Source organism: Pleurodeles waltl, chromosome 7, assembly GCF_031143425.1.
Source record: "Pleurodeles waltl isolate 20211129_DDA chromosome 7, aPleWal1.hap1.20221129, whole genome shotgun sequence".
NCBI lineage: Eukaryota > Metazoa > Chordata > Amphibia > Caudata > Salamandridae > Pleurodeles > Pleurodeles waltl.
Window position 1 is genome coordinate 91,203,258 of NC_090446.1, and position 27,104 is coordinate 91,230,361.

Below are 27,104 nucleotides of genomic sequence, written 5' to 3' on the forward strand. Positions count from 1 at the left end.
CTGAAATATATGATGAGGGCATGGATCGGTGGGAGAGCCTGACTTAATACTCCTCATAAGCTCTTTAATCCTCTCCATCCGCAGAGGCTGGAATTTGGTAAGCATAGGAGAGTTGCTGCTTACTGAGCTATTTAAGTGCTCATAGGGATCTAGTACCCCCAAAATTGAGCAAAGCTAGCTTAAATTTGAATAAATTTGTTTTTAAAAAACATTGCCGACCTTATTGCAAAATTCTTGTGAGTTTTCCAGTTCTGGGGATGGGGGGGTAGTGGGAACAGTGAGGGAGCGTACCACTCTAAAAAGTTCTCTAGGGGCATTTTTAGCTTCCTTAATTTTGCGTAAGTAAAACTCGGTTTTAGCTTTATTTATTACTTCTTAATAGACACTGAGCACAGATCTGAGCTTCTCTTTTTCCTTCGGGTTCGGATCTAATTTCCACCTACGTTCCTGTTGGCAGTATATTCTTTGTAGGCTCTTGAGATCTTTAGTATACCAGGGCAAGCTAGCTTTTTTTCTCAACCAGGAGGTGGGGTGTCGTTAGAGGGGCCAGATAGTCAATAGCCATTTTGACCCCAAAGCTAAATCTGTCAATAGCCGACAAAGGTAGTTCCTTTGCTGTTTCCCAGCCTAGGGTCAATGCCAGGCTAAGATTCTGTTCCTTAATACTATTCCAGTGTCTAATGGGCTTTAGGGAAGAGGATGGATGAGATGGGGAAGAATTTTGTGAGAAGATGGTGGTCTGTCCATTCTAGGGCGCTATTCTTCAAAAGGGCACAATTATTATGTCGAGTAAATATCCTATCCAATACATGGCCAGCCTGGTGAGTGGCTGACATGACCTTAAGCTTCCAATTAAAGTTCACCATGAGGTTCAGGAGCTCACCAGGGTGGGGGTGAATGTTAAAGTCTCCCAGTACTATACACTTGGAGGCCATAGTAATTGGCTTAATAATGGCTGGCCAGTGCTGAAGAAAAATGGTTTTTGGTCCTGGAGGCTGCTAAATCAACAGGCCCTCAAAGAGCACAATGTTTTTCAGACAAATCTTAAAGTAGACGCCCTCACAGATTTCTGATATAACATTTATGGCTTTCCAGTGACTACAGTATGTTGACTTAAAAATAATAGCTGGACCACCTCCTTGCCACTAATTCTGTCAAGTCTAAGGAACGTATAACCGGTGGGGAGACTGCTCTGAAATCGGGGCTCGAATCTTCTTAGGGCCAGTTCTTGGTGATAAATAATCAATCTAAATTTTGGTAGGCAATCATGTCTTCTATTTCAGTCTTATGTACGACCAGGGAGCACGCATTAATCAGGGCACATGTCATGAGTTTGGTACTAGCGTTCTCCTTTACCATTACAGCTTCTTAGCAGATCATGCTGAGGGGTATGAATAAGGTCAGCACAAGGCATCATTCCAGATGCCCAACTACAATTATCACAAATCCACCCGTCTGGCTTATCTGGGGCAGCCCAAACACATCCCTTGCATTGCTGTCTTTCAGCTAGAGTATAAAGAGCTTTTGGAGAATAGAATAAACAGGCTAAAGTTTGCTTAAAACGAGCAGAGCCTCCTGACCCCAGCCCCCCATTGGGCACGGACGGGCACAGACGAGCTTGCCTTAGGCACGCCCACTGCATGTCTGCGTCGCTCTCGGTATAAGCACTGAGGGCCCAATCATCCCATAAGCACAGGTCTGCAGCTAGCCTGCTGACCTGTTTTACCCCCAAGATGGTCGCCACCAAGACCAAGAGAGGAGGGCTCTAACAGGCCCATTCCCCTTTGAAAAAGGTCTCAGCTGCGGTTTTCGGTGCATGCTGAGCACCTGATAAAAAATTAAGAAATTACCCCCAGAGCTGGCGAGCAGGGCACTCGCACAGAACAAGGTGTAAGCAAACAGAAGGGTATACTCCAAAAACGAGTTAAAAACCAGTTAAAAGCAAGTAAAAGCACATATTAAATATTGGCAAGTCAAGCACACTCACAAATTGTTGGCTAGTTCCTGACAGATGTTTCTCCATCTTTAAATCCCTATTTGGTACCTGATCTTACATAATGTTCAACCTGAAAATCACCGCCATTCTGGATCTGCCACCAGTGTCCGAAAACTTGTGTTATGGTGTAGTAGTCAATATTTATCCCTCACTCTGTCAAAAAGTTGTGCATGTTAAATCTCCTCAAGATATCTCAGACCTTAGTAAATGTGTATTGCTCTGTCTCTTCTGTTTCTCATTGGCAGTCTGGGTCAAGCGGCCACAGGACAAGCTCAACCACTGAGAGCTCAATCACTGACTATAAACTAAAGGCCTTGGAATCATACCTCAGGCAGGTCAGTATCAGTTGATTTTTATTTATTGGTGATATGCATTTATATTGTTTCCATTTAGGTTTGTGTTTATGAATAACGCTTGCAGCATATGAGAAATCCTTCTATTGATATAAAAGGATATAACAAGATTAATAGACCAGATTCTGATATATTAAAGTGCAGTATTCGTGACTAGTTGGGTGACACATGGGTACACACATCATGCTTTTGGAATGGAGTTTAGGGCTATTGTTATTCACCTGATGTTTTCAGTAGAATGCAGAGTTCACTGCAATCATTTGAGTTAGGGAGTGCATTTCATGAAAGTGAAGGTGCAGCTGGTCTCTTATATTTAGCACATCCCACTTAATGCATATGACATTTGTATCTGCAGTGAAAGATTAAATAAACACTGTCTATGAAAAAGATTGATTGAACTACAGTGAATGCAAATATGCAAAAACTGTATTCAAGACCATTATTTAAAACCCAGGACACCAATAAAGAAGAGAACACTGTAAAAGCAGCCAGACATAAATATTAAATTGTTAAATCATTTAGAGGAAATGTTTGATATTTGGTGCTCACCTGGCGAGAGCTACTGCCATCACCCAACAACAAGGACATACACCACAAAATGCAACACAAAATATCAAAAAGGGGGAGGGAGCACACTACCTGGCATACAAGCACACAATTAGCCCAGATACATTGTGGTAAATGCAGCGCATCTTAACACTCACATGAGTTGAAAGTCATTAGTACGCTTTATTGTTGGTGCAGCCAGTGCTATGTTTTTCTAGATGGGTTTCAGGATTGCTGTCCTCAGTGCAGAGTAACAAGTGAATTTTGATGTGCTAGCAATGCACAATCTTCTCAGGTGTAGTACTACTCCCAGAGTACAGGTGCATCCCAAAGCTTGTCAATCCAATAACTCAGAAAAGAGCCAATCACAAAAGTAGGGTGCCCACCGCCTGACATACCAGCACAAAACTAGCCCAGATGCATTGTGGTAAATGCAGTGCATGATAACACTCACATTAGTTGAAAGTCTTTAGTATTCACCACTGTTGGTGCAACCAGTGCTACGTATCGTTACATGTGTTTGCCCCAGATTTTACTTGTTCCTCTCTACTGAAGAAGGACAGCAATCCTCATACACATACCTACAGATACACATAACTAGCTGCACCAACAATGGTGAATACTAAAGACTTTCAACTAAAGCTAGAGTTATCATGCACTACATTTACCACAATTCATCTGGGCTAATTGTGTGCTGATAATAGGCATTGTGCCTCCTTCTCCTTTTATGATCAACACAAAATATGCTCTTTTCTCGCTTGTCCTCATGGTCAGAATCTTAATCCCCCGCAGGGGAAAAAAAGCTCAGGAAAGCACATGAAAAGCTGCTTCAACAGCCTTGTTGATCATTAGTTGGAGTTTGTCCTAAGCAGCAGAGGAGTCAGTTTCAGTGCAGGCTTTTGGCTCCTTCTCTGAAACAGTGGAATCCGAGAGCAATCTCCTCTTGCTAGTGCGCTTCTTCTCCTTGATTTCCAACATACACAACATGGAGGGAAAGATGCCTTAGAAATATGCCTCCAGCTTCCTCACATGCTTCCAGTGGATTGCGTAGCCTCAAGCGTTCTTGCCGGACTGCTCCAATCTTGAACAAAAATATTTCGACCATTCATCATAAGAATTTTCAATTCTTTTAAGGACAAGGAGGCGGGGATCCTACTTCTCTTTCTTTACTCTTTCTTTTCAGCAAAAGAAACTGTAAAACTTTACACGCTGCATTTCCCATGTCCAATGTCACATGGACCAACCATAGAGCCCTCAGCTTTATGTAACCCCCAAACTGACATCAAGTGTCCTCTTTCTTTGCCCCACACATGGAAATACCAGTAAATCAGTCCAAACCCCTACAACGATAGGATCCCCATCAGCTGGCAGAAACCACATGACTCAACAGAAGCCTGACTCCAAGATCCTTGCTCCAAGGTTTCAAAAACCTCTGTGGAAGAAACAGTAAGGAAGACCTTCCTTCGTGAATCAGAGGAACGGCTGAAAAAGCTCCAAGATAGCTTGAACTCCGCCAAGTAAGAATCACTTGTTATCGGTGCCTGAGGGAAAGAAAACTCTGAAGCCTTAAACGCTGGCACATATATCAGAAAACAACCACCAAACAATAATCGGTTGGGAAAAATACTTCATATAACAAAAATGTATTCTTCAAATACATATGCATGTAAATTTCAGGGTGAAATAATCCTTGCCTCCTTGTCCTTAAGGATGTATGATGGAACATTGCATGCTTATATCACGCATGACTTTACAACGCGGTCTCTACAACAACCGCCTCTTTACCTTGCATGCCTTTACAATGAATTTCATTGTGAAAGCATGTTTGGTAAAGGAACATGTGTGGTAAATTCTCCCACCGCCCTGCCCCTTACACCTGATATCATATTCCACCCCTCCCAAGCCCTTAAAACTAACCCTTGCCCCCGATCCATAAATCCCCCACCCTGAACCCTAAAACCTACCCCTCCCTGTACGAAAAATGACCCAACCCCCCCACCCCTGCAATGAACCCTAAAACCTACCTCAACCTGTCCTGAAAACTACCCTGACCCCCGCCTTGAACCCTAAAATCTAGCCTGCCCTGTCCTAAGAACTACCACAATCCCCCGCCCTGTACCCTAAAACCTACCCCACCCTGTCCTAAAAACTACCCGTTCTCTACCCTGAACCCTAAAACCCACCTCACCCTGGCCTTAAAACTATCCCTATCCCATGCCCTGAACCCTAAAACCTACCCCGCCATGTCCTTAAAATTATCCTGATGGCCCCACCTTGAACCCTAAAACCTCCCCACCCTGCCCTAAAAACTACCCGACCCCCCTGCCCCTACCCTGTACACTAAAACCTACCCTGCACTTTCCTAAAAACTACCCCTACCCACACCCTGAACCCTAAAACCTACTCCAACTTGCCCTAAAAACTACCCGACCCCCTTGCCCTGTACTCTAAAACCTATTCCGCACTGGCCTAAAAACTACCTGACCCCTCGGCCCCCACCATGAACCCTAAACCTACCCTGCCCTGTCCTAAAAACTACCACAACCCACCACCCTGAACCCTAAAGCCTACCCAGCCATGTCCTAAAAACTACCCCAACCCCCTAACCCCACCCTGAACCCTAAAGCCTACTCCACCCTGTCCTAAAAACTATCCTGACCCCCTGCCCCGTCCTCAACCCTAAAACCTACCCAGCCTTGTACCCCAAAACCTACCCTGCCTCGTCCTGAACCCTAAAACCTTCTCCGCCCTGTACCCTAAACCCTACCCTGCACTGTCCTAAAAACTACCCCTACCCTGTCCTGAACCCTCAGACCTACCCTGCCCTGTCCTAAAAAATTACCACGACCCCCTGCCCTGTACCCTAAAACCTGCCCCACACCCTCCTAATACCTACCCCACCCCCTCCCTGAACCCTCAAACCTACCCCGCCTTGTCCTAAAATCTACTCGTCCCCCCACCCCGCCCCACCCTAAACCCAAAAAATCTACCCTGCCCTGTCCTAACAACTACCCCGACCCACCGCTCCTGCCCTGAACCCTAAAATCTATCCTGCCCTGTCTTAAAAGCTACCCCCCACCCTGAACCCTAAAACTTACCCTGCCCTGTCCTAAAAACTACCCCGACTTCCCCGCCCTGACCCCTAAAACTTCCCCTGCCCTAAAAACTACCCCGACTTCCCCGCCCTGAACACTAAAACATACCCAGCCCTGTCTTAAAAACTACCCTGACCTCCCACCCTGAACCCTAAAACCTACTTCACCCTGTCCTAAAAACTACCCGACCCCCTGCCCTTAACCCAAAATCCTACCCGCCCTGTCCTAAACACGTCCCTGACTGCCTGCCCTGTCCTATAAACTACCCCAAACCCCAAAAACCAAGCCACACTTACCTCTCTCCTCTGCTCCTTCCTGTTCCCCCCGGACACCTAGACCGCTTTCTCTGCCGTTACCACCCATATGAGTAGTAAACACATATGTGTGGTAATGGCAGAGTGGTCAATGCATAGCGTTGCATTGACCGTGTTGTAAGTGATGTTTCTCATCTTTAGTAAAATTCTAAAATGTTATTGCGAATGCTTGAAATGTTTTATCCTATGTTAGGATTGGAGGTTCTGATTATGCTTGTTTAAAGTTGAGCCTCCACCACAGAATCACCATCCACCATTGGTGGATTGTACAATGACTCAAACGTAGACTCTGACAACCACTCTGCCGCCCTTAGGATATCATCTAATTGAGAAACTAAAGCAAAAGATTTTGAGGCGATTGCACTCTAGTGGAGCGGGTGCCAAAATTGGAGGTATCAATATCGGCCTTGGACAGGAGCCAAAGCATCCAAGTAGCCAAGGTGCCCGAGGCCACAGGTCTAAAAGGTTTCTGTGAACAGCAACAACAAATGACCCCCCCCATAGCTGAACAAAACTCAGCGGTACTTATCTCATAAGTCGTGAAGCATTGTATAGCACAAAGCTTGCTATTATCCAGAAAAGCTGGGTAAGATACTTCTTCTGGAGAAAGAAAAAGTACCATCTTCAGGAGAACAAACTCTCCCTGCCATATCCAGAGCTTGCATGTCAGATACTCGTTTACATGAAAATAAACATAAGAACATAGTCAACTTTGCTGACAGTTGCTTACGTGATCGATACTTATTATCTGGCCAAGAGTCCAAGAACCTCAGGACTATATTGATGTCCCATAAAACAGAATACTTCAGTAGTTTAACTATATATAGTTAAAGTTCCCTGCCCAGAAAAAACATGTGTGAATATGAAGGACTACAAAATGCATAATGTTATTAAAAAAGGCTTTGCCATATGTGTTTGATGTGTAAATATTGACTAAACAGGTACCTATGCCATTTAATATGCCCCACACAAAGAGCTATCTGCCCATAGGATCAGCGATGATCTTCTTGCAGTGGAAGGGAACCTCAGCAGCTATCTAAATCAGGACTCCTTGAAAATAAGAAGCGTAACAAGCCTCAGCTATAATGCCCCTCCATTTTTAACATAGTTTGTAGACCACAAGTTGCAACAGGTGTGTTTCTTGGAGCAATGCAATTTGGGCACCACATCTTTTCAGGTATGCAAATACGCTAAGTTACTTGAGATAATGATTTAAGTACCTAACATTCTGTGAAACCAGTTTCCTATCCATTATGTGTGATTATCAGGGGAGTATGCTGAGGAAAGATCTGCATAGGCACCAGCACAGAGTGCCATGGCCCCCGAAAGGCCAGGAAATCCTTTGACAGGAGGCGGGCCACAGCCATGCAGAAAGCAGAAACAACAACAAAGTAATGATACTAAGCTCCCTTACCTAACCCTCCCCATCCATCTCCAGGGGCCGATGCGCTGATAAAAAGAAAACAATGGGATCAGTCCAATGAGTGTGGAAGCCATTCAATTTACTGTGGGTGGCAGTTAACACAATCCTCCCCAACAAAAGGAACCCAAAACAACAGCAACCAAATAATGTAGGAAAGTAGCAGGATCAAAAGTGGAGCAGTGACCCCTGGTAACCAGACATGCCTCGCAGTTCATTGACAGCCAGCAATATTACGGACCGGGTGGCCAGTAGGGGTGGGCAAAGAATTCTGCTCTGCTGTTGAAGTCTGCAGGTTTTTGACCACTCTGCGCTCTGTGCAGAGCACCGACCTCCGCAGAACTCGTGAAACAACGCCAAGCAGAGTTCTTTTCTCTTGCACGTCTCACCAGTGTTAAGTTGGCAAGCAGGAGTAAGAGAAATCACTATGTGGGTGAGTGAGATTTCTGAAAGCAGGTGGTCACTGCATGTTGCTACCACCCACCTCGAGAAAGCTGTCACATGTGTTGTGGAAGCTGCCTTTTGAGTAGAAAATCCACTTGAGCGGCAGAAGGAAGTTAGCACCTGGTGGTCTGATTGATGCCGGTCACACTGATTTTTTACGGTGCAGGAGAAATTCCTGGTGCTGAAAATCAGTGTGAACAGTGTGACTTACTCAAACTCTGCTGCTTGCAGAACTTTGCATAGCACAGCGGACTTTTTTCGGCACTTTGTGGAGTTCCCCGAAGCAGAACTCAGTGAACTCTGCACAGGCCTGGGAGCCATCCACACCTTTAAACAAGAGAAAGTATAGGAGTCACACCAATATAACCCCAGTCCCAACTCAGTTACCTAGGACCAAACACCCATCTAATGACTGTTTTTTGTTTTTTCCCTAAACAAAAATAAAGGATATTCAAAGTTCACAGTAGGTTTAGGACTCAGCGGTCAACTGTGGAAGCCCTCCAAGGACATCAAAAGTTCTCAAGCTGTCCCCAAGTCTGCCAAAAATTGCCTTGTCTCTGGCTAAGTGGGATCTGATTCAGTCCCAACTATCGGTCCATTTTGGACTCCTCTGGGTCGTTAATCACATTGGTGACGAGACAGATCATAGCATCCAGACCCTCCTCTGTCTTATTTCCATTGTCCAGTACAACATCTGTGGTATGTGGTCCCCATAGTCTGGCACCCTTGCCCATCGTCAACAGGGGCCCAAGGGGGCCCACGCTGTCACTTGTGATTCCCCCTCAAGGCTTCCAAGGTCCCCATGAACGGAGCAGGGACCCCATATCCCATCATTCCAACTAAGTCCAGACTTCAAACGGGGAGTAGAAAAAATAACTCTTTCCATTTTGTAGCTGGATATTGGAGCATGTATTTCAAACCAAGTGCTCTAAGTTTCTGTTTAACAATTAGATACATCTTCTGCTGTTCCAGTACTTTCCTAGTGTTGTCAGAGAAAACTACAATGACTTGGTTTTCAAAGCAAGAAGTGTCTTGTTGATGTACTGCCTGGAGGACAGCCTCTCTGTCACGATAGTTGGAGAATTTAACTATGATTGCATGTGGCAGAACACCAGGTGGCAGCATGGGGGGTCATCGCCCTATGAGCACCTTTGGTCACAAATATGGGAGACAGGGAAGGGGGTTAAAGCACTTGTACAATCCAGGTGGGGACGAACTGTTCCCTAGTGTCTGTGCTAGGGTCTGAAGTGAGATGACCAACTTTTTCAGTTTTCACATCAGTATTAACTTCAGCAATGAATGCCCCCCTCTGTTGCCGTGACAAGGTCTGCTACATCTCTGCTACATTCCTGAGATAAGCACAGAGGAGATTAACCTCAATGGCTAGCCACTCAGTTATAGATTCAAGGGAGCCCCAAGTGTTTTGATTGGGCAGAAAGAGATTCGTCAAGCCAAGTCTTTTTTATGCTTAACTGGTGCCTCAACCATCTGCTGACTCCGGCACTGGGCCAGCAGATGCCATGTAATATACTGTGTGATGGAATGATTCTGGCTGAAATTATTTTACCTGTCCTTTCCCATCAAGGACAAAGTCACAGCAGGATCAATGAGATGGGGCAACCTGCTCAGCTCCCCCACGAATGTCCAGCCCAACCCTACCTGTCCAAGGTAGGGGAGCACAGTAAGCTATTCTTTGAGGGGCAGACCTCCTCTCTCTGGCACTTCATGCACGGTCTCGCCTCATTGGGAAGGAAGGATTTCCCCCGGTGACAGGCTGACAATGCAGCAGTGTTTATAGCAGTAGAGACCACCCATGGACAGCAGGCCAACATTGTAAACACCTCCAGTCCAACACTAACAGAGCGCCTCAATGCTCCTCCTCCCTCCTTACCGAACCATCCTGACACGGAGCGAACAGCTCGACCACACTAGGGCAGGCCAAGGTCCCATCAACATCTCCGTAGCACCAGCAGCATGGAGGGGGTGGTCCATTAATCCCATGCACAGGGCCCAGGCCTTCAATACTCATCGCCTGTGACAGCAGACCAACCCCGGTTTTTCAGAGGCAGCCATCTCCCACATTGCGACTCAGCCTGTCCTCCTGCTGTAGATAACGCCAGAAGGCCAGGGCCCACACTTCACCCCTAGTGACCCCGGCCACCCTGACTTCATGCTTCGGCTCAATGGCCACACTAGCAAGCCACAGGGGTGTAGGCTGCTTCACCACACACACACAGTGGCCCCATGCAACTTCAATGACCCCACTAGGAGTGCAGGTGGGAGCAGTCCAAGCAGCTCCAGTTCAGTAGCTGACTGTTGAGGCAGGTCTTACTGTGTCACCAGGATGATGCAACAACTCCTGAGCTCCCTCGCTACAGCTGGCAGCCCAGAGTATTAACCACCACACTGCTCCTAGTACGCCAAATCACCAGTAGCCCTATTCAGCAGGGAAGGAAGCCACTAGGGTGCAATGCAGCCCAAAATCACTAGTGTGTAAAGAAGGATGATGAAGGATACAAGTGGGGTCTGCTGGTGGTTTTGATTAGTGCATCTGGCTGTCCATCTTGGTAGACCACGCACACCTTTTACAGTAATCTTAGTGGTTTTCACAGTAAAAATAAACTTCTCTGCTGCACATCACTTTACACCATCTGATGCCTAACCACTAAAGGTGGGCATACTTGTCAGAATTCTCTCTAGCATAATTTCTCCCACTTGCAGCAAAAATACTTTTAATTATGCATAATGGTGTGATATGCGTACTCTAGCATTTAGATTTATTTTTATCAGTGCAAAATGCACACTTGTGTTCAAAATGGACCAGAGGATGCAATGTACACTAGGGAAATATCATTAAATACTACAGGACATGAACAGCAGTAGCCAGCAGCCACTCACTCTCTCTTAGTTTGTTGTTCCTGTGCTTCTGCAGCATGAATTTTCCCCCAAATATCCCTTAATTACTCAAGCTGGCGATCTTGCAGAATGTTGGTATTTTCACATCAGAAGAGTAATGATGAATTACTAAAATTACTCTGGTTATTCTAGCATGATTCAATTTTCTCCCAGGCCTTGTAAGCACAATAAACTTTCCAATCCTATTGAGTCTCTCCTTGTCTATTCTGTTTTGCATAGATGAAAGGATCTGGTGGTAATCATGAAGGTAAAAGAGCTATCTTAATTTTTAATAATCACACTAGCCAAGACCAGAAAGGTATTGGTAAAAAGCAACACCTGCAGCCTTTCATTTTATCTATGAACCTAAAAAGCAAAATGACCACAATTCCAGTAACATCTGTTTGTACAGGTGCTTTTCATTGAGAGTATGCAGGCAACAACATACTAGAAATGAAAAATAAGCAACTGGACAGCTTGACAGTATGTACATTGTTTGATCTAGAGGCCAAGAGCTGGATCATTAAAATACCCAGAAAGGATGATTCTGAGAACATTTGGAAAATCAGGCAGCATTTGGAAAATCAGGCAGAAGGAAGATTTGGAGTCAATCCCATATTTCTGTCGAAGAGACTTCCCCAGTTTTGGAGCCAAGCTACAGATGGTTCATCTGGGAGACTGGGATGATTTAACTTTGATCATGTTGAGGGTTATATTATGACATCATGATTGATGTTTAAAGATGATTGGTGCTTCTTATCCTGCATTTGCTTCTGAAACATGCTATATCAGGGTAATGCAGCACACCTGACTGTGTTTGTTATGGTTGAAAAGGATTTTGTGGTGTAGTGATGGCCTTATTCAAGAGGGGATGAAATAATAGAAGATCTTTACAGTAATCATTTTCATTATTGACCAGGTTGTTCATAAAGACTTTGACAGTGGATAGGAAAGTAATTGAGGATTATCTGAATATTTAGAACTTGAAACCTCACTGTAGAGGCGTTGGGCCATGTCATACAAAATGGATAACAGTCTTAGAATGCATTTCTCTGTTTCTGGTTGATGGATATGAACTCAGAGAAGTAGGGGGAATGAACAGATCTAGTAGAGTAGCAAGAACACTCGATGCAGGAGACTTTATTATCTCAATCTTGTCTGAGATCTTCATCAGTGTCCATAGAGCCTTTCAATGCAAGATTGTCATTAGACGGTTAGATGTACAGAAAACAGAAAACTCAAGTATCATTCATGCATAAGGGGTACGAAATGATGAACAAAGATATGAAGTCTCTGGCATTTCTGTCATCAGTGATAAGAATGAAAAGGGATTGGATGGCTATGTGAAAATCTTTGTGTAGGATGCTTGGCTTGATTTTGTGAATCAAGTGTGTTCAGGAGAGGTGGTTTAATCTAGTCAGGCCACATGATTGTGAACGTAGGATAAAGGCTAATGGTTTAGAGGGTGATGAACCTTTAGGATGGATACAAAGTTGGTACACTTGGTAGAACTATTTTATGTGGATACCCCAGTTTGTGTGAGTTGGACTAGGCAGACCTTTTGATGATATCCAGCACTTAATGAACCAAAAACAGGCATTCACTTTATTAGTTTCTACATTAGTATTGCCGTAGTGCTTATATGATTCCAAAAGCCCTGCTTACTAGAACTTGCAGTGATTCGGGGGTGGGGCACAATAGAAGCGAATTAGTAACATGATCAATCCTTAGGCATCTTATATGATAAGAAAAAAGGGTGAATGGAAGCCTTGAATGCACAATTTGGATTATGTGAGTTCCTTCTCAATAAAAAGAAGAAACACAGTCCAGAAATGTTTGCTGCATGTTATAAAGATATTTTCCAATTACAAAGGAGAGCCGTACCCTCAGGGGAATGGGCACTTTTCTTTACAAGAGGAGTGTTCACCATGGGCTCATGAGGAGTAGACCCATGCCAGATTTGTAAGACACTTACTAAATAATAGATTATTTCTGTTCAGATTAATTGTTTACCTGTGTATTCCGGATGGGTAGCTGCCTGACAAATTGATATGGATTCTTCTTGCCCTATCCCCAAATGTCACAAAACGTATACTGCATGATTCATGGATTTCTTTGTTTATATAGCAAGAAAATGAACACTTATGCTGATATTTAAGTCACTTTGTAGTTCAAGGTGCTCAAGCAAATTGTTTGGTTAAATAGTTGTTTATTAGTAATATAAATGTGTGTACTTTATCCTTCCTGGTATTTGTCTCCTCCACCAGACTCTGCTTAAATCCTCTACCGATGAGGCTATTCAAGAAAATTACAAGCCCCACATCTTCGCGGAAGAAGGAGAATGGTCGAGAGCCTCATCCCTGGAAACAATCAGCATGGAAGGCAGTAACTTCAGTCTTGACCGTCTCCACTACCTTGGCTCCAAATTTAACATCCTTCAAAATATATGCACCCAGCAAATAGAGATGAAATCTCAGTCTCAAGAAGATGAAGAGCCACATTCTCCTTCGATCTAAATAATTGTTGATAAAGATTTATATAAGGAGATGTAAACGAGCATCTAGCTGAGTGATAAGTAGCAAACTTGGCTCATGGTGGCCAGCACCAACCTGGAGGGCATTTCTTAGAAGCAGTTTTACTGGCACCTCATGACACAAGCTTAAGAATTTGCAACATATTGCAATTTATTGCTTTCGGGAAAAGCTGCCTTTCGGTTTTTAAGACCTATTGAATGGATAATAATGATTGACGGAATGGTGCATTATCATCAAACACACCTGACTGAGAAGGAACCAGATTTTGTGGGCTCTGTCATAGTCCTAATAGGTTTCCTTTGGTTCAATTTGAAAAAGTTATCCTAAAGCGGCATCAACTTGTTGGAACTTGGGTAGAGATACTGTGCATATGTAGCTATGGGTAAATAGGGTATTTCTGTTCTTTTTCTCCCAATTTATTCTCAGTCTGAGACTTGATATTTTATGGAAAGGGCACAGTTCCTTAACGGAGGATACACTGAGAGATCTAGGGACTGATATGTGTTTGATGCTGGATTCCACTAGATCGCCATTCGCTCACAGACCTCACTCCTGTAAAGCAAAGCCTTCAAGTCAATTACTTACTTTGCCATTGAAGTAGGAGATCTGAATATTTTACTTGCAGAGAATTTGTAGTATTTTAACATTTGTTGTTGTATATTTGGCAAAACTTAAAAATTATTTAGTGAAGCGTTTGAACAATTTGACAAGAAATGTCATGAGAACAGCTGATTTATGGATCAGTATCCACAATGTTACTATTCCAACATGAAAAACATGGATACGAAGAAAAATCGATGGCATACTTCTGATCATGATTTTTGTTGCTCCTTTATAAATGTGTATCTTTCAGTGGCAGATGAGGATGGTGTGATGCCTGCTTGCTGTAACACCAATAATGACTCTGCACCTGGCTTAGGGTTTGGTGGTCATTCCAAATTCTCCAGTATAACAAAGAAACTCAGTACCATATTCATCATTATTTCATGCAATGCAGCCAGACACCATTCTGTGTTGCGTGATAAGGAGAGGGCAGAAATGTACCGTGATATGGCACATTCCTTCCCTCTGCCTGCCCTGGTGCACATACTGCTGCCGAGTGCCGACGCAGTCACCCTTGAACCCACACTCCACCCATGGAAAGCCTCTCTGAGACAGAGTAACGCAAGGCATCCATTTGAGCTTCCTTGCATTACTCCAGATTTACCAAGCTACAGAAGGTGACCTAGCATGGCTTGGTAAATCTCATCTGGGTTTTGTGTCACACTTACGCTACCTTACGTGGCATTTGAGAATTTTTATTTTATTGCCACTGAACTTCAAATCAGGATTTGTCTCCAAATCTGTCTTTGCTCTGACGGCTTGATTACCAGAATCTGCCATTACAAATCCCTATAAAGCATTATCGGTATTAGAATGGAATAGTGCTAATGGTGAGCATGTTTGCCTATGCATTGCCAATGTACAAAAAAAGAAATTACTGTGTTTGCAGCTTTTCCACCGAACATGTAGTTTATTGATTTTGTTGTCCTTCTCTTTCTGAAATCAATTAATTTAGAAGAAGTTTTTTATTTCCTTTCAATTACCCTGTTGTTGACACTTTCTGGGCTCTCGAAGAGATATGGGATTATTTTTTGATCAATTTGTGTTTATGCCGACTACCTCAATTTTTTTATAAACCCTCGAACTTTTTACATGTATGGGCTCTCATTTGCAGGAAGCTGACCGAGGGGGGTCATTCCGAGTCTGGTGATCTTGAGTCTGGGGGCCCCTGCACTGCCTATGCACTTGGCACTTGACATGGGCAGTGCAGGGGCTCCCATGCACAACCCTGTCACGCATTTCACTGCCCAAATTATGGGCAGTGAATGCGCGATGGGTGCTGCTGTACCTGCTGCACCGCCACATTTATGCCGGCTCGTTTCTGAACCAGCGTCAATGTTAAAGGCCTCTTCACTGCAAGGCCCGTGGGCGGAAACAGTGTTTCTGCATGCCGGCCCTGCGGTGAACTTGGAATAGGGCCGGTGGTATCCTGGCGGCACTAGCAGTCAGGTGGCAGGTTGGGTTAGGCAGCTGGCTTCCGCCTCACACCAAACTCAGAATGATCCCCAGTCTCTACTCCACATGTTCACCGACTCCTGAGATGGACTTAGAGGCCCATAGTTTAGCCTTCTTCCTTTTCTTCATGCTTTCAATGAGGGGCACTTGCACCTTTGTGGACATCATCATAAAAGTGTGAAAATGTAAGGGTTATGGGTGGTGAGTGAAAATTACCAAACCTGACAGCAGGGGGTTAGCAGTGGCAAGGACCTACAGCTGTATATCTATGGATCCTCAAGGAGAACTGAAATGGAGGGCTCATTTACTAATATTTATGTTAGTAACATTTAAAGTTTTCTTGGATATGGTGCTAAGAGTGGAGTAGGGGACGGAGTCATTCCAATATGTATTATTAATGATAACGCAGACTGTTCAAAATTTATTTATTAATAGAATTATTAATGGAATAAAGAAATGTTCATCCATTAAATTAAACCACTGCTACCAAAAAGCAAAACAAACTCCAGACCCGCCATACATGTTTTGTCAATATCAATGAGTGCCTTTTAATAACAAATTATACCTTTTTTGGGATAGAACTTTGTTATAACTAGTGTCTCTGATGAGAACCTCATATATACTCTCAAAGGGTACAATTAGTGTGTGATGCCTATCTCAGAGCTGAGAAGGGGCAAAGGTCTCACTGACACATATTCTTTATGCTCTGTTTCTGGCATTGTGGTACTTTTGTGGAAATATCTTGGTCCTCTGCATGCCACTCCACAACCATAGATGGATACACATTCTAGTTGCCCACACTTCAGCCAGACTTTATTCATTAAGGCCTCAAGAGTACGCAACAAGAGTTCTCAAGTAAAGTTCAAGACCTGAAGGAGGAGGTTGGGCTAAAGGAGAAGAAATGCCACCCACAAAGTCTTAGTGACTTTGATGGTAACATTTGAAATCCTCTCTTCTTGAATCTCAGATTGACAGAGGAAAGTCAAATACTTTGCACTGTTAGCAGAGATCACCACATTCTTCCTCTTGGCTTATATATGTCAATGGACCACATGTGAATTTGTATGAAAGCGCATACTGTGTTAGCTTCACAATTGTGTTTCGTGTGCTGTCTTGGTACCAAAATATTCTAGGACCTTCTGATTTTGTGTTGCTCCTATTTTATCTGTTCCACTACTCAAAATGTAAATAAAAGATACTTTCTTTATAAAATATATATTTCTGACTGGACATTAAGTACGTTTATAATCACTTGTGTCAGATGGTTTCCGAGTTCTAAACCCTCACCCATATTCTGGAGTAAACCAAATCTGCTCGTGTTTCCTAGTGTCAGATGGTTTCCGAGTTCTAAACCCTCACCCATATTCTGGAGTAGACCATGTCTGCTCGCGTTTCCTAGTCTGGTGAGCCAAGTGTACAAAGAGAGCATTTTTTTTTAACTACAGTATGTGGAGGACAATAGGACATCAACTGCTGGAGTGTCACCACCAGGCCTGGGCAAAATTTATATTATACTGGCGTAATTTGGTAAATTTTTGTTACACTTGTTACCTGAAATTCCCAAAATAACACCAATATGCTACCTTGCATAACTAAACCCCATTCATGGAAAAACCATACAGCAAAAGCAACACTCTAATGCAAATGCATGGGAACAACAGAACATAACTGGCTGTTATTTGAAGTGCTTTTGTTTAACTGCGTCCTTGCACTAAAAACTAGGTATTTCACTCCAAAATTCAGAGCAAAAAGATGGATTTGCATTTCATGTAATTACTTGTAATTTCCTGTAATTGTGCCTAAAGTTTCTCTTAATTACACAACAACAAATTATGGGAACTTTGCACACCAACATTCACAACTAGCTTCTGGAATCAGTGAAAACACTTGACAGATACCACAAGGGACAATGAGAGACTCTTAAAGGAGTGCAGTTATGCAGGAAATCATTGCATTTCGGAGAACTGGGCACCACACTTTCGCTTGGCACCTGGCAATACCACCAAAAACTTATGCACACCATACACTGTTTAGGTGGTTGGCTTTACCGCACAAGCCCTCAACAAGAGGTTCATTTTCCAGCTCATGTCCATGGAGCTGGTCCATGTCTATAGAATGTACAGCAGTTGGCAGTGTAATTACCCTCTGGATAGTGAAACAAGAGGACAGAGACAGAGGGACATGGTAAATTATGACACAGTGTGACATCAGTTCACAAAATGCTAGCTAAAGAACACAGTAACAGAAGGGTTTTCTAAAGGATAGGTTTATGTACAATTTAACACATGCTGTGATTGGTTCAATTTATTTAGCTCTGGCATGTGAGATTCCACTGGCCGTAGTTATGTTAGATGCTAGGAAGGTGTTTGATGGAGTAAACTGGACGTACCTACATACCCTGTTCAAGATCTTTAATTTAAAAGATATTTTTTTCCGGGTATTATGAAATATCTATCAGAAATCCCACGAAAGAGGCCGGGAAAATGACTCCCTAACTTTACCTTTTAAAATAGTGAGGGAAACGAGGCAGAGGTGTCCATTATCACCTTTATTATTTAACTTGTATGTAGATACCCTTGCATGTAAAATCAGGAAGGAGAGGGATATAGTAAAATTCAGGTGTAGGTTGGCAAAGGAAGGTCACGCGTTATGTTGATGATTTAATGGTATACATGTCTGACTTACGGGGTACACTAATGGCTATGGAGAGGTTGATGGATGAGTTTGGAAGGGTGACAGGGTACCTGGTCAATAATGCCAAGACAGAAGTTATGAATTGGTATATGTCAAGGGAGTATGCATTAATCAAAAGTGAAATGAGGCATTTGGGGTTACTGGTTTACCAGGACATCAATAAGTTTACAGAAGCAAATTTTGTCAAGGTTATGGGTGACTTCTGTAGGTTAATGAAGAGTTGAGAAGATCTACCTCTTATTTCAGGGAGAGTTAATTTGGTCAAAATGTGCATTTTGCCTAAATTTATGCTGTATTTAACTCAGTGACATTGATGTTCAGGAAAGAGTGGTTTGATAAATTGCAGGGCAAGATAAACAGTTTCATCTGGGCTTCAAAGAGGGTACATATTGCTTGGAAGAAATTGAGAAGGAAAAAAAGAATAAGGGGGTCGACATTTCCTAATTTTCAGAATTACGCATGCCATTTTTATTGTTGAGCAGCTTAAGGAATTCAGGGGCGGGATCTGTATATAGAGCCATGCTAAAGAACATTCAAGACACTGAATAATGGTTTCATGTATAAATATGCCAACCATAAGTTTTTTTTTTTAAATGTGAGGCCTAAGCTGTTACAAGGTCTGGCAGAGCTTTGGTTGCAAATTAGCGAAGGCCACCAATCTTCCATATTATAGTAAGCATGCACATAGATAGGACTCCCCAGGTTTCCTAGAAATGGTCAAATATAATCTGGCTGCCCCCCTGAGGGAGGCGGGTTTTCAGGAGTGACCAATTTTGTCAAGGCGGGGTATTGTTGTCCTGGGAGGATTTGCAGGTAGAGGTGGTCAGGAACGCATCTCCAAGACCAAAGTCCAAAGTTGGGTGCAGGGTATAGGCAATAAGGTGGGGTGTTTAAAGGAACTGGAAGAGTATTTATATCAGGCTGCTCCGATGAAGTAAGTTATGAGATGGTATTGATTGATGTTGGACCTAACAGATGAAGACTTCTCGCTGCCAGAGAAACTATGGGGACAATGCTTGCTGTGGATGCAGTTAAGAGACCTATGGCAAGTATCTACAAATCTTTTGTACAGCACAGTCAAACCTGCCTATTTAAGGAGAAACCACCAGTTTCCATTCACAGAGCTTTTTGGACCCTGGAAAGATTACCAAAAATGAAGACAGGTGGTATGGTTATCTGAAAGAAGTGTGGGCTTGGAGGTGTTAATGATTTGCATATGTTTGTGTAATGCCTAGTAATCAGCAACTTCTGGGAAGATGTGTGCACTGTAGTGGGTGAGAAAGTTTCTATAAAATTCCAGATACGCCCCTCTCTTGTTATTTTTGGAACCCTTCAAGACCAAGTCAGGTTAAACAATGGCAGCGCTAAATTGCTCTTTTGGGGGATCCGCTCAAAGGGAGATATGTAGAAAGTGGCTCAGCAGCCTTCCCCCATCATATTCAGACTGGAGGGGGTCACTCATCTACAATTTAAATTTGGATGTAAAAGAAGTAGAAAATGGAAGGTACAGGTTTTGGTTGACACTAATTAAATGACTAGGGAATAAGATCTTGAATAGCTGCGGTAAGCCACGATTGAGAACTTAATGAGGTAAGCGTCTTACTTGAATCGCCCTAAAATTACACCAACTAACCACTGTGGCACTTTAATACTGGGACAAAAGGTGAGGGTGCATCAGAGAGTTGGGGCTATTCCAGGAAGGAAGGAGTCTTTCTGTGAGAGATCTGAGACAAGTGTGTTTCCAATTAAATATCTCTAAACAGTACACCTGGAGGGGAATGAGGACTCAGTGCCTACCCTATTCCATCTAGGAAGACTTAAGGCCTGATTTAGAGTTTGGCATATGGGGCTACTTCATCCAAAACATGATGGATATCCCGTCCAATGAATTATGATTCCATTATATCCTATGGAAAATGTAATATGGTGGACGGTATATCTGTCACATTGTTGATAGAGTAACTCCTCCACCAAACTCTAAATTGTGCCCTTTGTTTGTCCCACCTCCCACTGTTAACATCACACTTGCTGCTACCACCCTGACTTGTCTTTTTATCTATTCTTAATAATATATTTTTCTTCCTTGGTTTTGTGCTTCTGTTTATTTCACCTTTTTCTTATCAGAATTTCCTCAAGCACCTCAGGCACACTGCCTTTCAAATCCCATCAATCCTTTTATCACTCCTATTCTTCCTTCAACTATCAATATTGATCTCCAGAATGCGTGCTTGCTATGTTACAAGCAGCCTTTAATCTCTATCTTTACATAAACCTGAATTCCCAATTTCTCTACATCACTGAATCATGGATTACCCCATTTATCTAGGGGTGTGCGCAACTTGTGTGATACAGTGTAGCAAAATCATGCGGAGTTACCTAAGTGACATTATGCATAGTTATGGAGGAAGAGTAATTCTGCATTAAGCACTATTTCTTAGTGCAGAAATGCCCCCTCTTAACCAAAATGGGCACGAGAATTCATTTTGTGCTAAGAAATAGCACTGTATGCAACAGAACACACATAGCAAGCAGCCCCTTGCACTCACTAAATGTGCTTTTGGGGCAAAAAAAATTCCCAACTTACATCCAGCATTTAGAGCAATTTTTGTAGCGCAAAATGCACCCTTGTGTCCAAAATGGCTGTTAAGATGCATTTTGAGCTAAGGAATAGTGATAGATACAGCAGAAAGTGAATAGCGAGTACCAACGGCTCAGTAAATGTGCTCTTGTGCTAGGATTTGTTTCTCCCAAATTACTTTTAATTATATGAGCAGAAGTAATCATGTTATTATTGGTAATTTTGCATCAAAATGTAACGAGGAATTACTGAAATTACTCAAAAGTAATTGTAGTTCCTCCTGGGCGTACACTTAACACTGCCTTCCATGCCATTCTCACTCCTTCCTGGTCCTCTTTCTCACACCCCTTGATCTTCAACTCTTTGTGGGAGAACTGTTGCACTTTTTAACCCTTGTGAATTTTCTCTAACTACAATTGATCTCTACTGTGATGAGATCAAAACTCTGCTTTTTTCCACACACTGCTTTTTCCAAAATCAATCATCTTCTTGCTCCCTTTCTACCATATCTCTTTTTTGCTCCTTTCTCTCTTTGCTGCTCGCTTTGCTAACCTTCTCACATCATGAAACAATTTCTTCCACGCAGAGCTTTCTCTTGCCTGTCAGTTTCCTTGGAATTTATCTGTTGCAAATCATTACTTCTCTTGTTTCTCCACTTTTCCCGAATGTGAACTCCACTTTTTCCCTAGGTGGGCCAACACAATTGTAATACTCTCTGATCTCATCCAAACCACTCAGAGCTCTATTGTATTCTCCTTCTTTTCCTTCTTAAACTTTATAATCATTCCCTCACCTTCTTCTCTTTCACTTATTTTTTGTAAACATGCTGCTTTTCTATCATTTAAAAACTTCCTTTTGATCCTTAAATTTTTTTTATTTCTGTTTATATCCCATCTTCATTTTCTTTTTAAACTTCTTAAATGTGCTGTGTACCACCAACATTCTGTCTTTCGCAATGCTAACTCCTTGGTTCCTCCTCTTGAACCAGACTTCCATCCTGCCCACTCTAGGGAAACTGTCAGTCTTATTTAGAGTTTAGTGGGCAAGATAATCTGCCACAAACATGAAAAAGTACTCTGTCTGTTCACTTGCTCTATTTGGAGCATGGATACTCACAACGTTTGGACACCAAGAGCTGCATTCATGCTTGCAAAGTTGTGATTGGGATTGTGGAGGTTGGCGGTATGGTGGGTGTACAAGAAGCAAAGAATATACATCTAGTGCAGAGGTCTTCAAACTTTTTGATGCCAAGACCCCCCTAGCAAACATTTTTAGGAGTATGACCTCCTACCCGTACAAAAATATTTACAACTTAGTACTCCTCATAATCAACACCATAAACGCCCCCAATTCCCAAGGCAAATAATTTTGACAGTAGGGAAATATTATTAAATAGTGTTTAGTAAACCAAAGGTTATCGGGTGACTGTGGTTCATTGTCAGAGGCTTACTACGTAGCTCAAAGAAAAACTCTCCAAAAAGAATTACCCAAAAATGCACAATGGTACTTTATTTTTTACAAGCAAAACATAATTTAACTTAATGGATGATAGCTCCATTTTGAACTAATGTGATCGGTGTGCCTGTTTTTCTCCAGAGAGATGGTCAATCTGTGATTGCACCTCATTAGTACCAGTTTAACACCCAAATATAGGAATAAGCAACAAAAAGGTGCCAGTCAAGCATTGCAAAGGGCAGTCTATTGTGCGGCAACACGTGTCGCTGCTAGTTAGCAACTTCTGAACCGTTTGAGCTATAACCAAAATGTATTTTGTTAAAATAAGTAGATTATGTGGCAGATGATGGATTGTATGGCAAATGCGGCAAATCTGTAATTATGCAAAAAATGCCGTGGCCACACAGTTCCACAATTCCAGTTGCCCTTGGTATAATGGCTGCAATGCATGTGCTGCACCTTTAAAGTACGGCATCCAAGGAGAGCTATACTATATTTCATGGGATGCTGATGGCTTGGCTTTTACAGCTGCATGGGACTGGAGGTTGCCAAACATCATTCATCATAATTAAAACATACCATTCACATTTATTAATGATGATCTGAAAGGTCCAAGAACTCTGTTTTCTTTAATTCTGAGGGAGGAAGAGGTACCTTAATATTCTTTCACACTGTTTTTCTAAAAAGGTTTTTATTTTTAACATTATGAAAATGGACACTTCTATTTTAGCAAAAACTGACTCCCGGTTATGTTAGTTTGCTTCTGTTGTTAGTCCAGTTTTTAGGTCTTTCACTGCTAGGTAGCTACTTATAAAATGACAGCCAGATTAAATGAAAAATAAATAAAAAAAGTTGTTACTCAGTGGTAAATGCACTAAATAAAGTACATTATGAAACCTCTATTAGTCAATGCACTGCAGAGGTCTGTGTGTATCTAGAAAGCCACATGATTAAATCTTGGTTGGTGCAGTGGAGAATAGTGACTTGTGTATTTTTGGTGCTACGAAATCACAGATTGTGACATAAAGCAAGGGAATACGTAAGTCATTATTTTATATTTGCGTTATACACAGCATAAGATAGTCTGCTACAAAATGTGCAAAACGTTTTAGGATAAAATGATACTTCCAAAATACATATTTTAGTAATACCCAGAGTGTACATAATACCTTTTTTTTTACATAATTGTCCCTTCAACACCTCCACAGAGGTAGCAAATGCTACATAATTACAATTACAGTTAAAAGCAGGCAATTCACAGCTCAGTTGTTAACTCTTTTTGCTACCATTCAAAAAGAATACATCTTTGTCATCACAAAGCTTTGAGCGGTTTGCTCAATTTAAGCCAGTAAGATTACCCTTTAAATTTGCATATTAACTCAGGGCCCTCATTTGCATTTCTTGCAGGCAAGCAAGCACCCTGGCAAGAATGCTTGTTTAGTTGTCTGTCCCTTCCTCGGTTTCACTGAACAGGAGACTCACTGAATGACAATCAGCACCTTAAACTATCACAATTAACTGTCCTAAGACAGTTATCTTTTTTTCAAAATGTAAAAGTTTTGGATTCCAGGCAGAAGTGAGGCTGTGGAATGCGCGCCCCCTTCCCTTGACTTCACACCCCGCCCTAGGGGCCGTGTTCCACAGATTAAAGACCTCTGATCTAGTGTCTGAATTGCACAATGTGAAACCAAAAACTTGGAATTCATTTCGACTTCTCCACTTATCCAAACTGTATGATCCTGGCAATAGTTGTATTTTACTATCCCTCCTTTTTCTTCATTGTCACATATGAAGATCTTGAAATACATAACTTCGGGATGTGTGCTGTACCAAACATTCTCCTGTGTTTGATTTAATAAACTATAATATTTTTCATGTTTAATACAAACCAAGGCCACCCAAAGATTGCACATAACTGACTTGCCTCTTAGTTCACTATTGGCATTGTTGTCAGGGTTAAAGGGAAGTATGAAGGTTTATACATTTATGTTTGAAAACCTGTAACTTTTAAAAAATACATCTCAATACACTGACATAAACTGTTATACTAAGGTGAAATCGTTCTGCATGTTCATGAAATACATTTTTTGATTTTTGAACAGGCATTATCATACCTTTGCACTTTAGCTGCAAGGTGTCTTTACAACTGAAGGTATTTTTAAAATTAAGCAGTGCAGGACAACCTAGTTACATCTTTACATAAACCGATGCTTGTTTAATACCTTTTTAGTCTTAGTGCTGAGTCGCTTAAACAGCAACTCAGTGCTGCTGTTGACCAGGGGGATGCTGTAAAGTCAGATTCCAAGGTTTGATAAAGCCACATTTATTATGAGTTGCAACACCACGGAGCAGCAACAAGTTACAGCCCTGTCTTGGTCCCTTCACTCAAGCAACTCCCACTGTTCACAGAAAGAATCAAGAACAATAAGGAGAGCGTGCTAAGGAACAAGGGAACTTTACAAAAGTAAACATACACCATACATGTATAACAATTAAACTTGTAAAATACAATGCTAAATAAAGTCAAGATAAACCTAAAATGATATAAACAAAAGAGCTGCCTGTAAAGGTCGCTAGGGCCGCATGAGGCCCCTGGGCCATACATTGAGATCACTGATTTAGAGTGAGGTGAACCAGCATGTTTCTCCCAGCACCATGCACATCAGGCTAATGGTCTAAGTACTTTCTTTCCTATTTAGGTTTGATGTTCTGGTGCATTTTTTCCTTCTTCATGGTTGCCAAAAAAAGGCTAGTAATCACGGACAGAAACAAATAAAAATGTCACCCATACCCTGGGATAAAAATTCAAGGGTATCATAGGCATTATTTATTTATTTTTTTCCAAAAACATAGGCCCTCATTATGACCCTGGCAGTCTGAATACCGCCAGGGCTGCGGTGGCGGTCTCAGCCGGCGGTGAAGACCGCCACATTACAAGTGTGGTGGTTTGGCTCTGCCAAACCGTCACATCTCCGCTGGTATCGCCAGGGCAGTAGGAGAGCCGGGCCGGAGGCTCGCTTATGAGTTGAGTTTCTGCCAGGGTAGCACCTCCATAAAAACCCTGGTGGAAAGGCTGCCAGCGACAGGAAATTGCTGTCACAAGCAGACAACTCACCCAATGCCCCCCTGCAATTAAAATACCCCCCTTCGATGACAGCAGCCCCCTCCCTTTTCCATGGCAGCACGCCCTTCCCTCACCCCCCTTCCATGACAGCATCCCCTCCCCACATACATGCACCCACACACCCACATGCATCCCGCATACACGCATTCACCAACCCTTACATACACTCTTTCACCAACACGCGTACATACACTCATCCACCAACGCGCATACATACACTCATTCACTCGCCAACAGACGCATTCAGAAACATTTCAACACGCATACACACATGCAGACATACACGCATACACACACGCATATACCCACTCACACATGCATACACAACACCCTCCACCCTCCCACTCCCCTCCCCTGTCAGATGATTGACTTCCCTTGTCCAGTGAGGAGGTCATCCACCAGGGAACGGAACCCTGCGCTTCCACTGCAGGCAGCGCCCCACCATCAGGACACTGCCACGCTGTATTACTGCTCATAATACGATGGGCGGAGTCCTTTTGGTGTGGCGGTGACAGCTGTGGAACCACCTCTGCACCACCAACCACCAGCACGACTGCTGAAGGATTTCTGCCCAAATTGTGGTGGAAAGATCACCAGCACTGACGGTCTTCTGGCACCCGCTGCTTCAGCAATAGACATAATGAGGGCCAAAGTCCTACTTTGGGAGGCTTTTTTTCTAAAACAAAAACTTTGTTGAGCAGCTGCATGAAACATGGCAGCTGCTCAGCAAAATTACAGAGCCTCTGGAGTAGCATTTGTGGTGACACCACATAAGGCACAGAGTTATTTGCTAGTGAGGTAGTGATTCCTAAATGTGGCAGACAGTCATGCACTAAGGTGGCATAGGTCATACCTCTGTATTCCCCTTCTTTCTGCTTACTACACTCAACTATTCTCTTACATATTTCTGCTTTCTCTGCTTCCTCTGACATATTAGCCCACTAGAGGTCTCTGTCTACTCTATCCTCCCTTGGTATTTCAGGCACTGCTCTTTCATAGTCCTCTTCCTATCTCTATGAACATTTTTTAATCTTTCTTACCATCTCTATGTTTATGATTCCCTGCTTTTTATCTCGCATTCGTCTTTCACCTCTATACGTCATGAAACCACATCTTCTTTCTATGTGCAATAAATACTTTCAAATACTTCACCTCTGCCTGTGTCACTTTACAATGTATACAAGATTTGCCCACACCTGGCATTGCTGGCCTTATACGCTTTCATTCTTATCCTTACTATAGCCCATTTTGACATTTATTCTACCACATTAATTCATTTTCCTGCCTTCTTACCTGCCCATCTAAAACTCTAAAGATAACTTTGACATTTGAGTTCACTTTAAACTGCCTGCCACTTCTAAACTCTCATCTCATCTATTTTCACCTGCTCGCTTTGCCTTTCTATCTCCAATTCTGTTTCTCATTTCTACTCTTTAAATGTGTCCACAACGTGCCACTGTGACATTGTTCTATTGTATAGCTATACATTCCAACACACTTTCTTTTTTTCCCTTCCAGTTCAGGGCAAGTAACTCACCCAATGACACTATCTGCTTGCCCCTGATTCAAATATGTTGCTATTTGTTCTCCTAACCTTT

The 27,104-nt window shown here is 42.6% G+C and overlaps 1 protein-coding gene across 1 annotated transcript in view; it reads left to right on the forward strand.

Annotated features, from left to right (window-relative positions):
• LOC138303752 (cadherin-like protein 26) overlaps window positions 1-16,610 on the forward strand; it is a 398,556-nt gene extending 381,946 nt beyond the window's left edge. The window contains exons 19-20 of the mRNA XM_069243135.1: window positions 2,242-2,331; window positions 13,331-16,610. Coding sequence (XP_069099236.1) covers window positions 2,242-2,331; window positions 13,331-13,579 — 339 coding nt within the window. The 3' untranslated portion in view covers window positions 13,580-16,610. The remainder of the gene's footprint in view (window positions 1-2,241; window positions 2,332-13,330) is intronic.
• The last annotated feature ends 10,494 nt before the right edge of the window (window positions 16,611-27,104 follow it).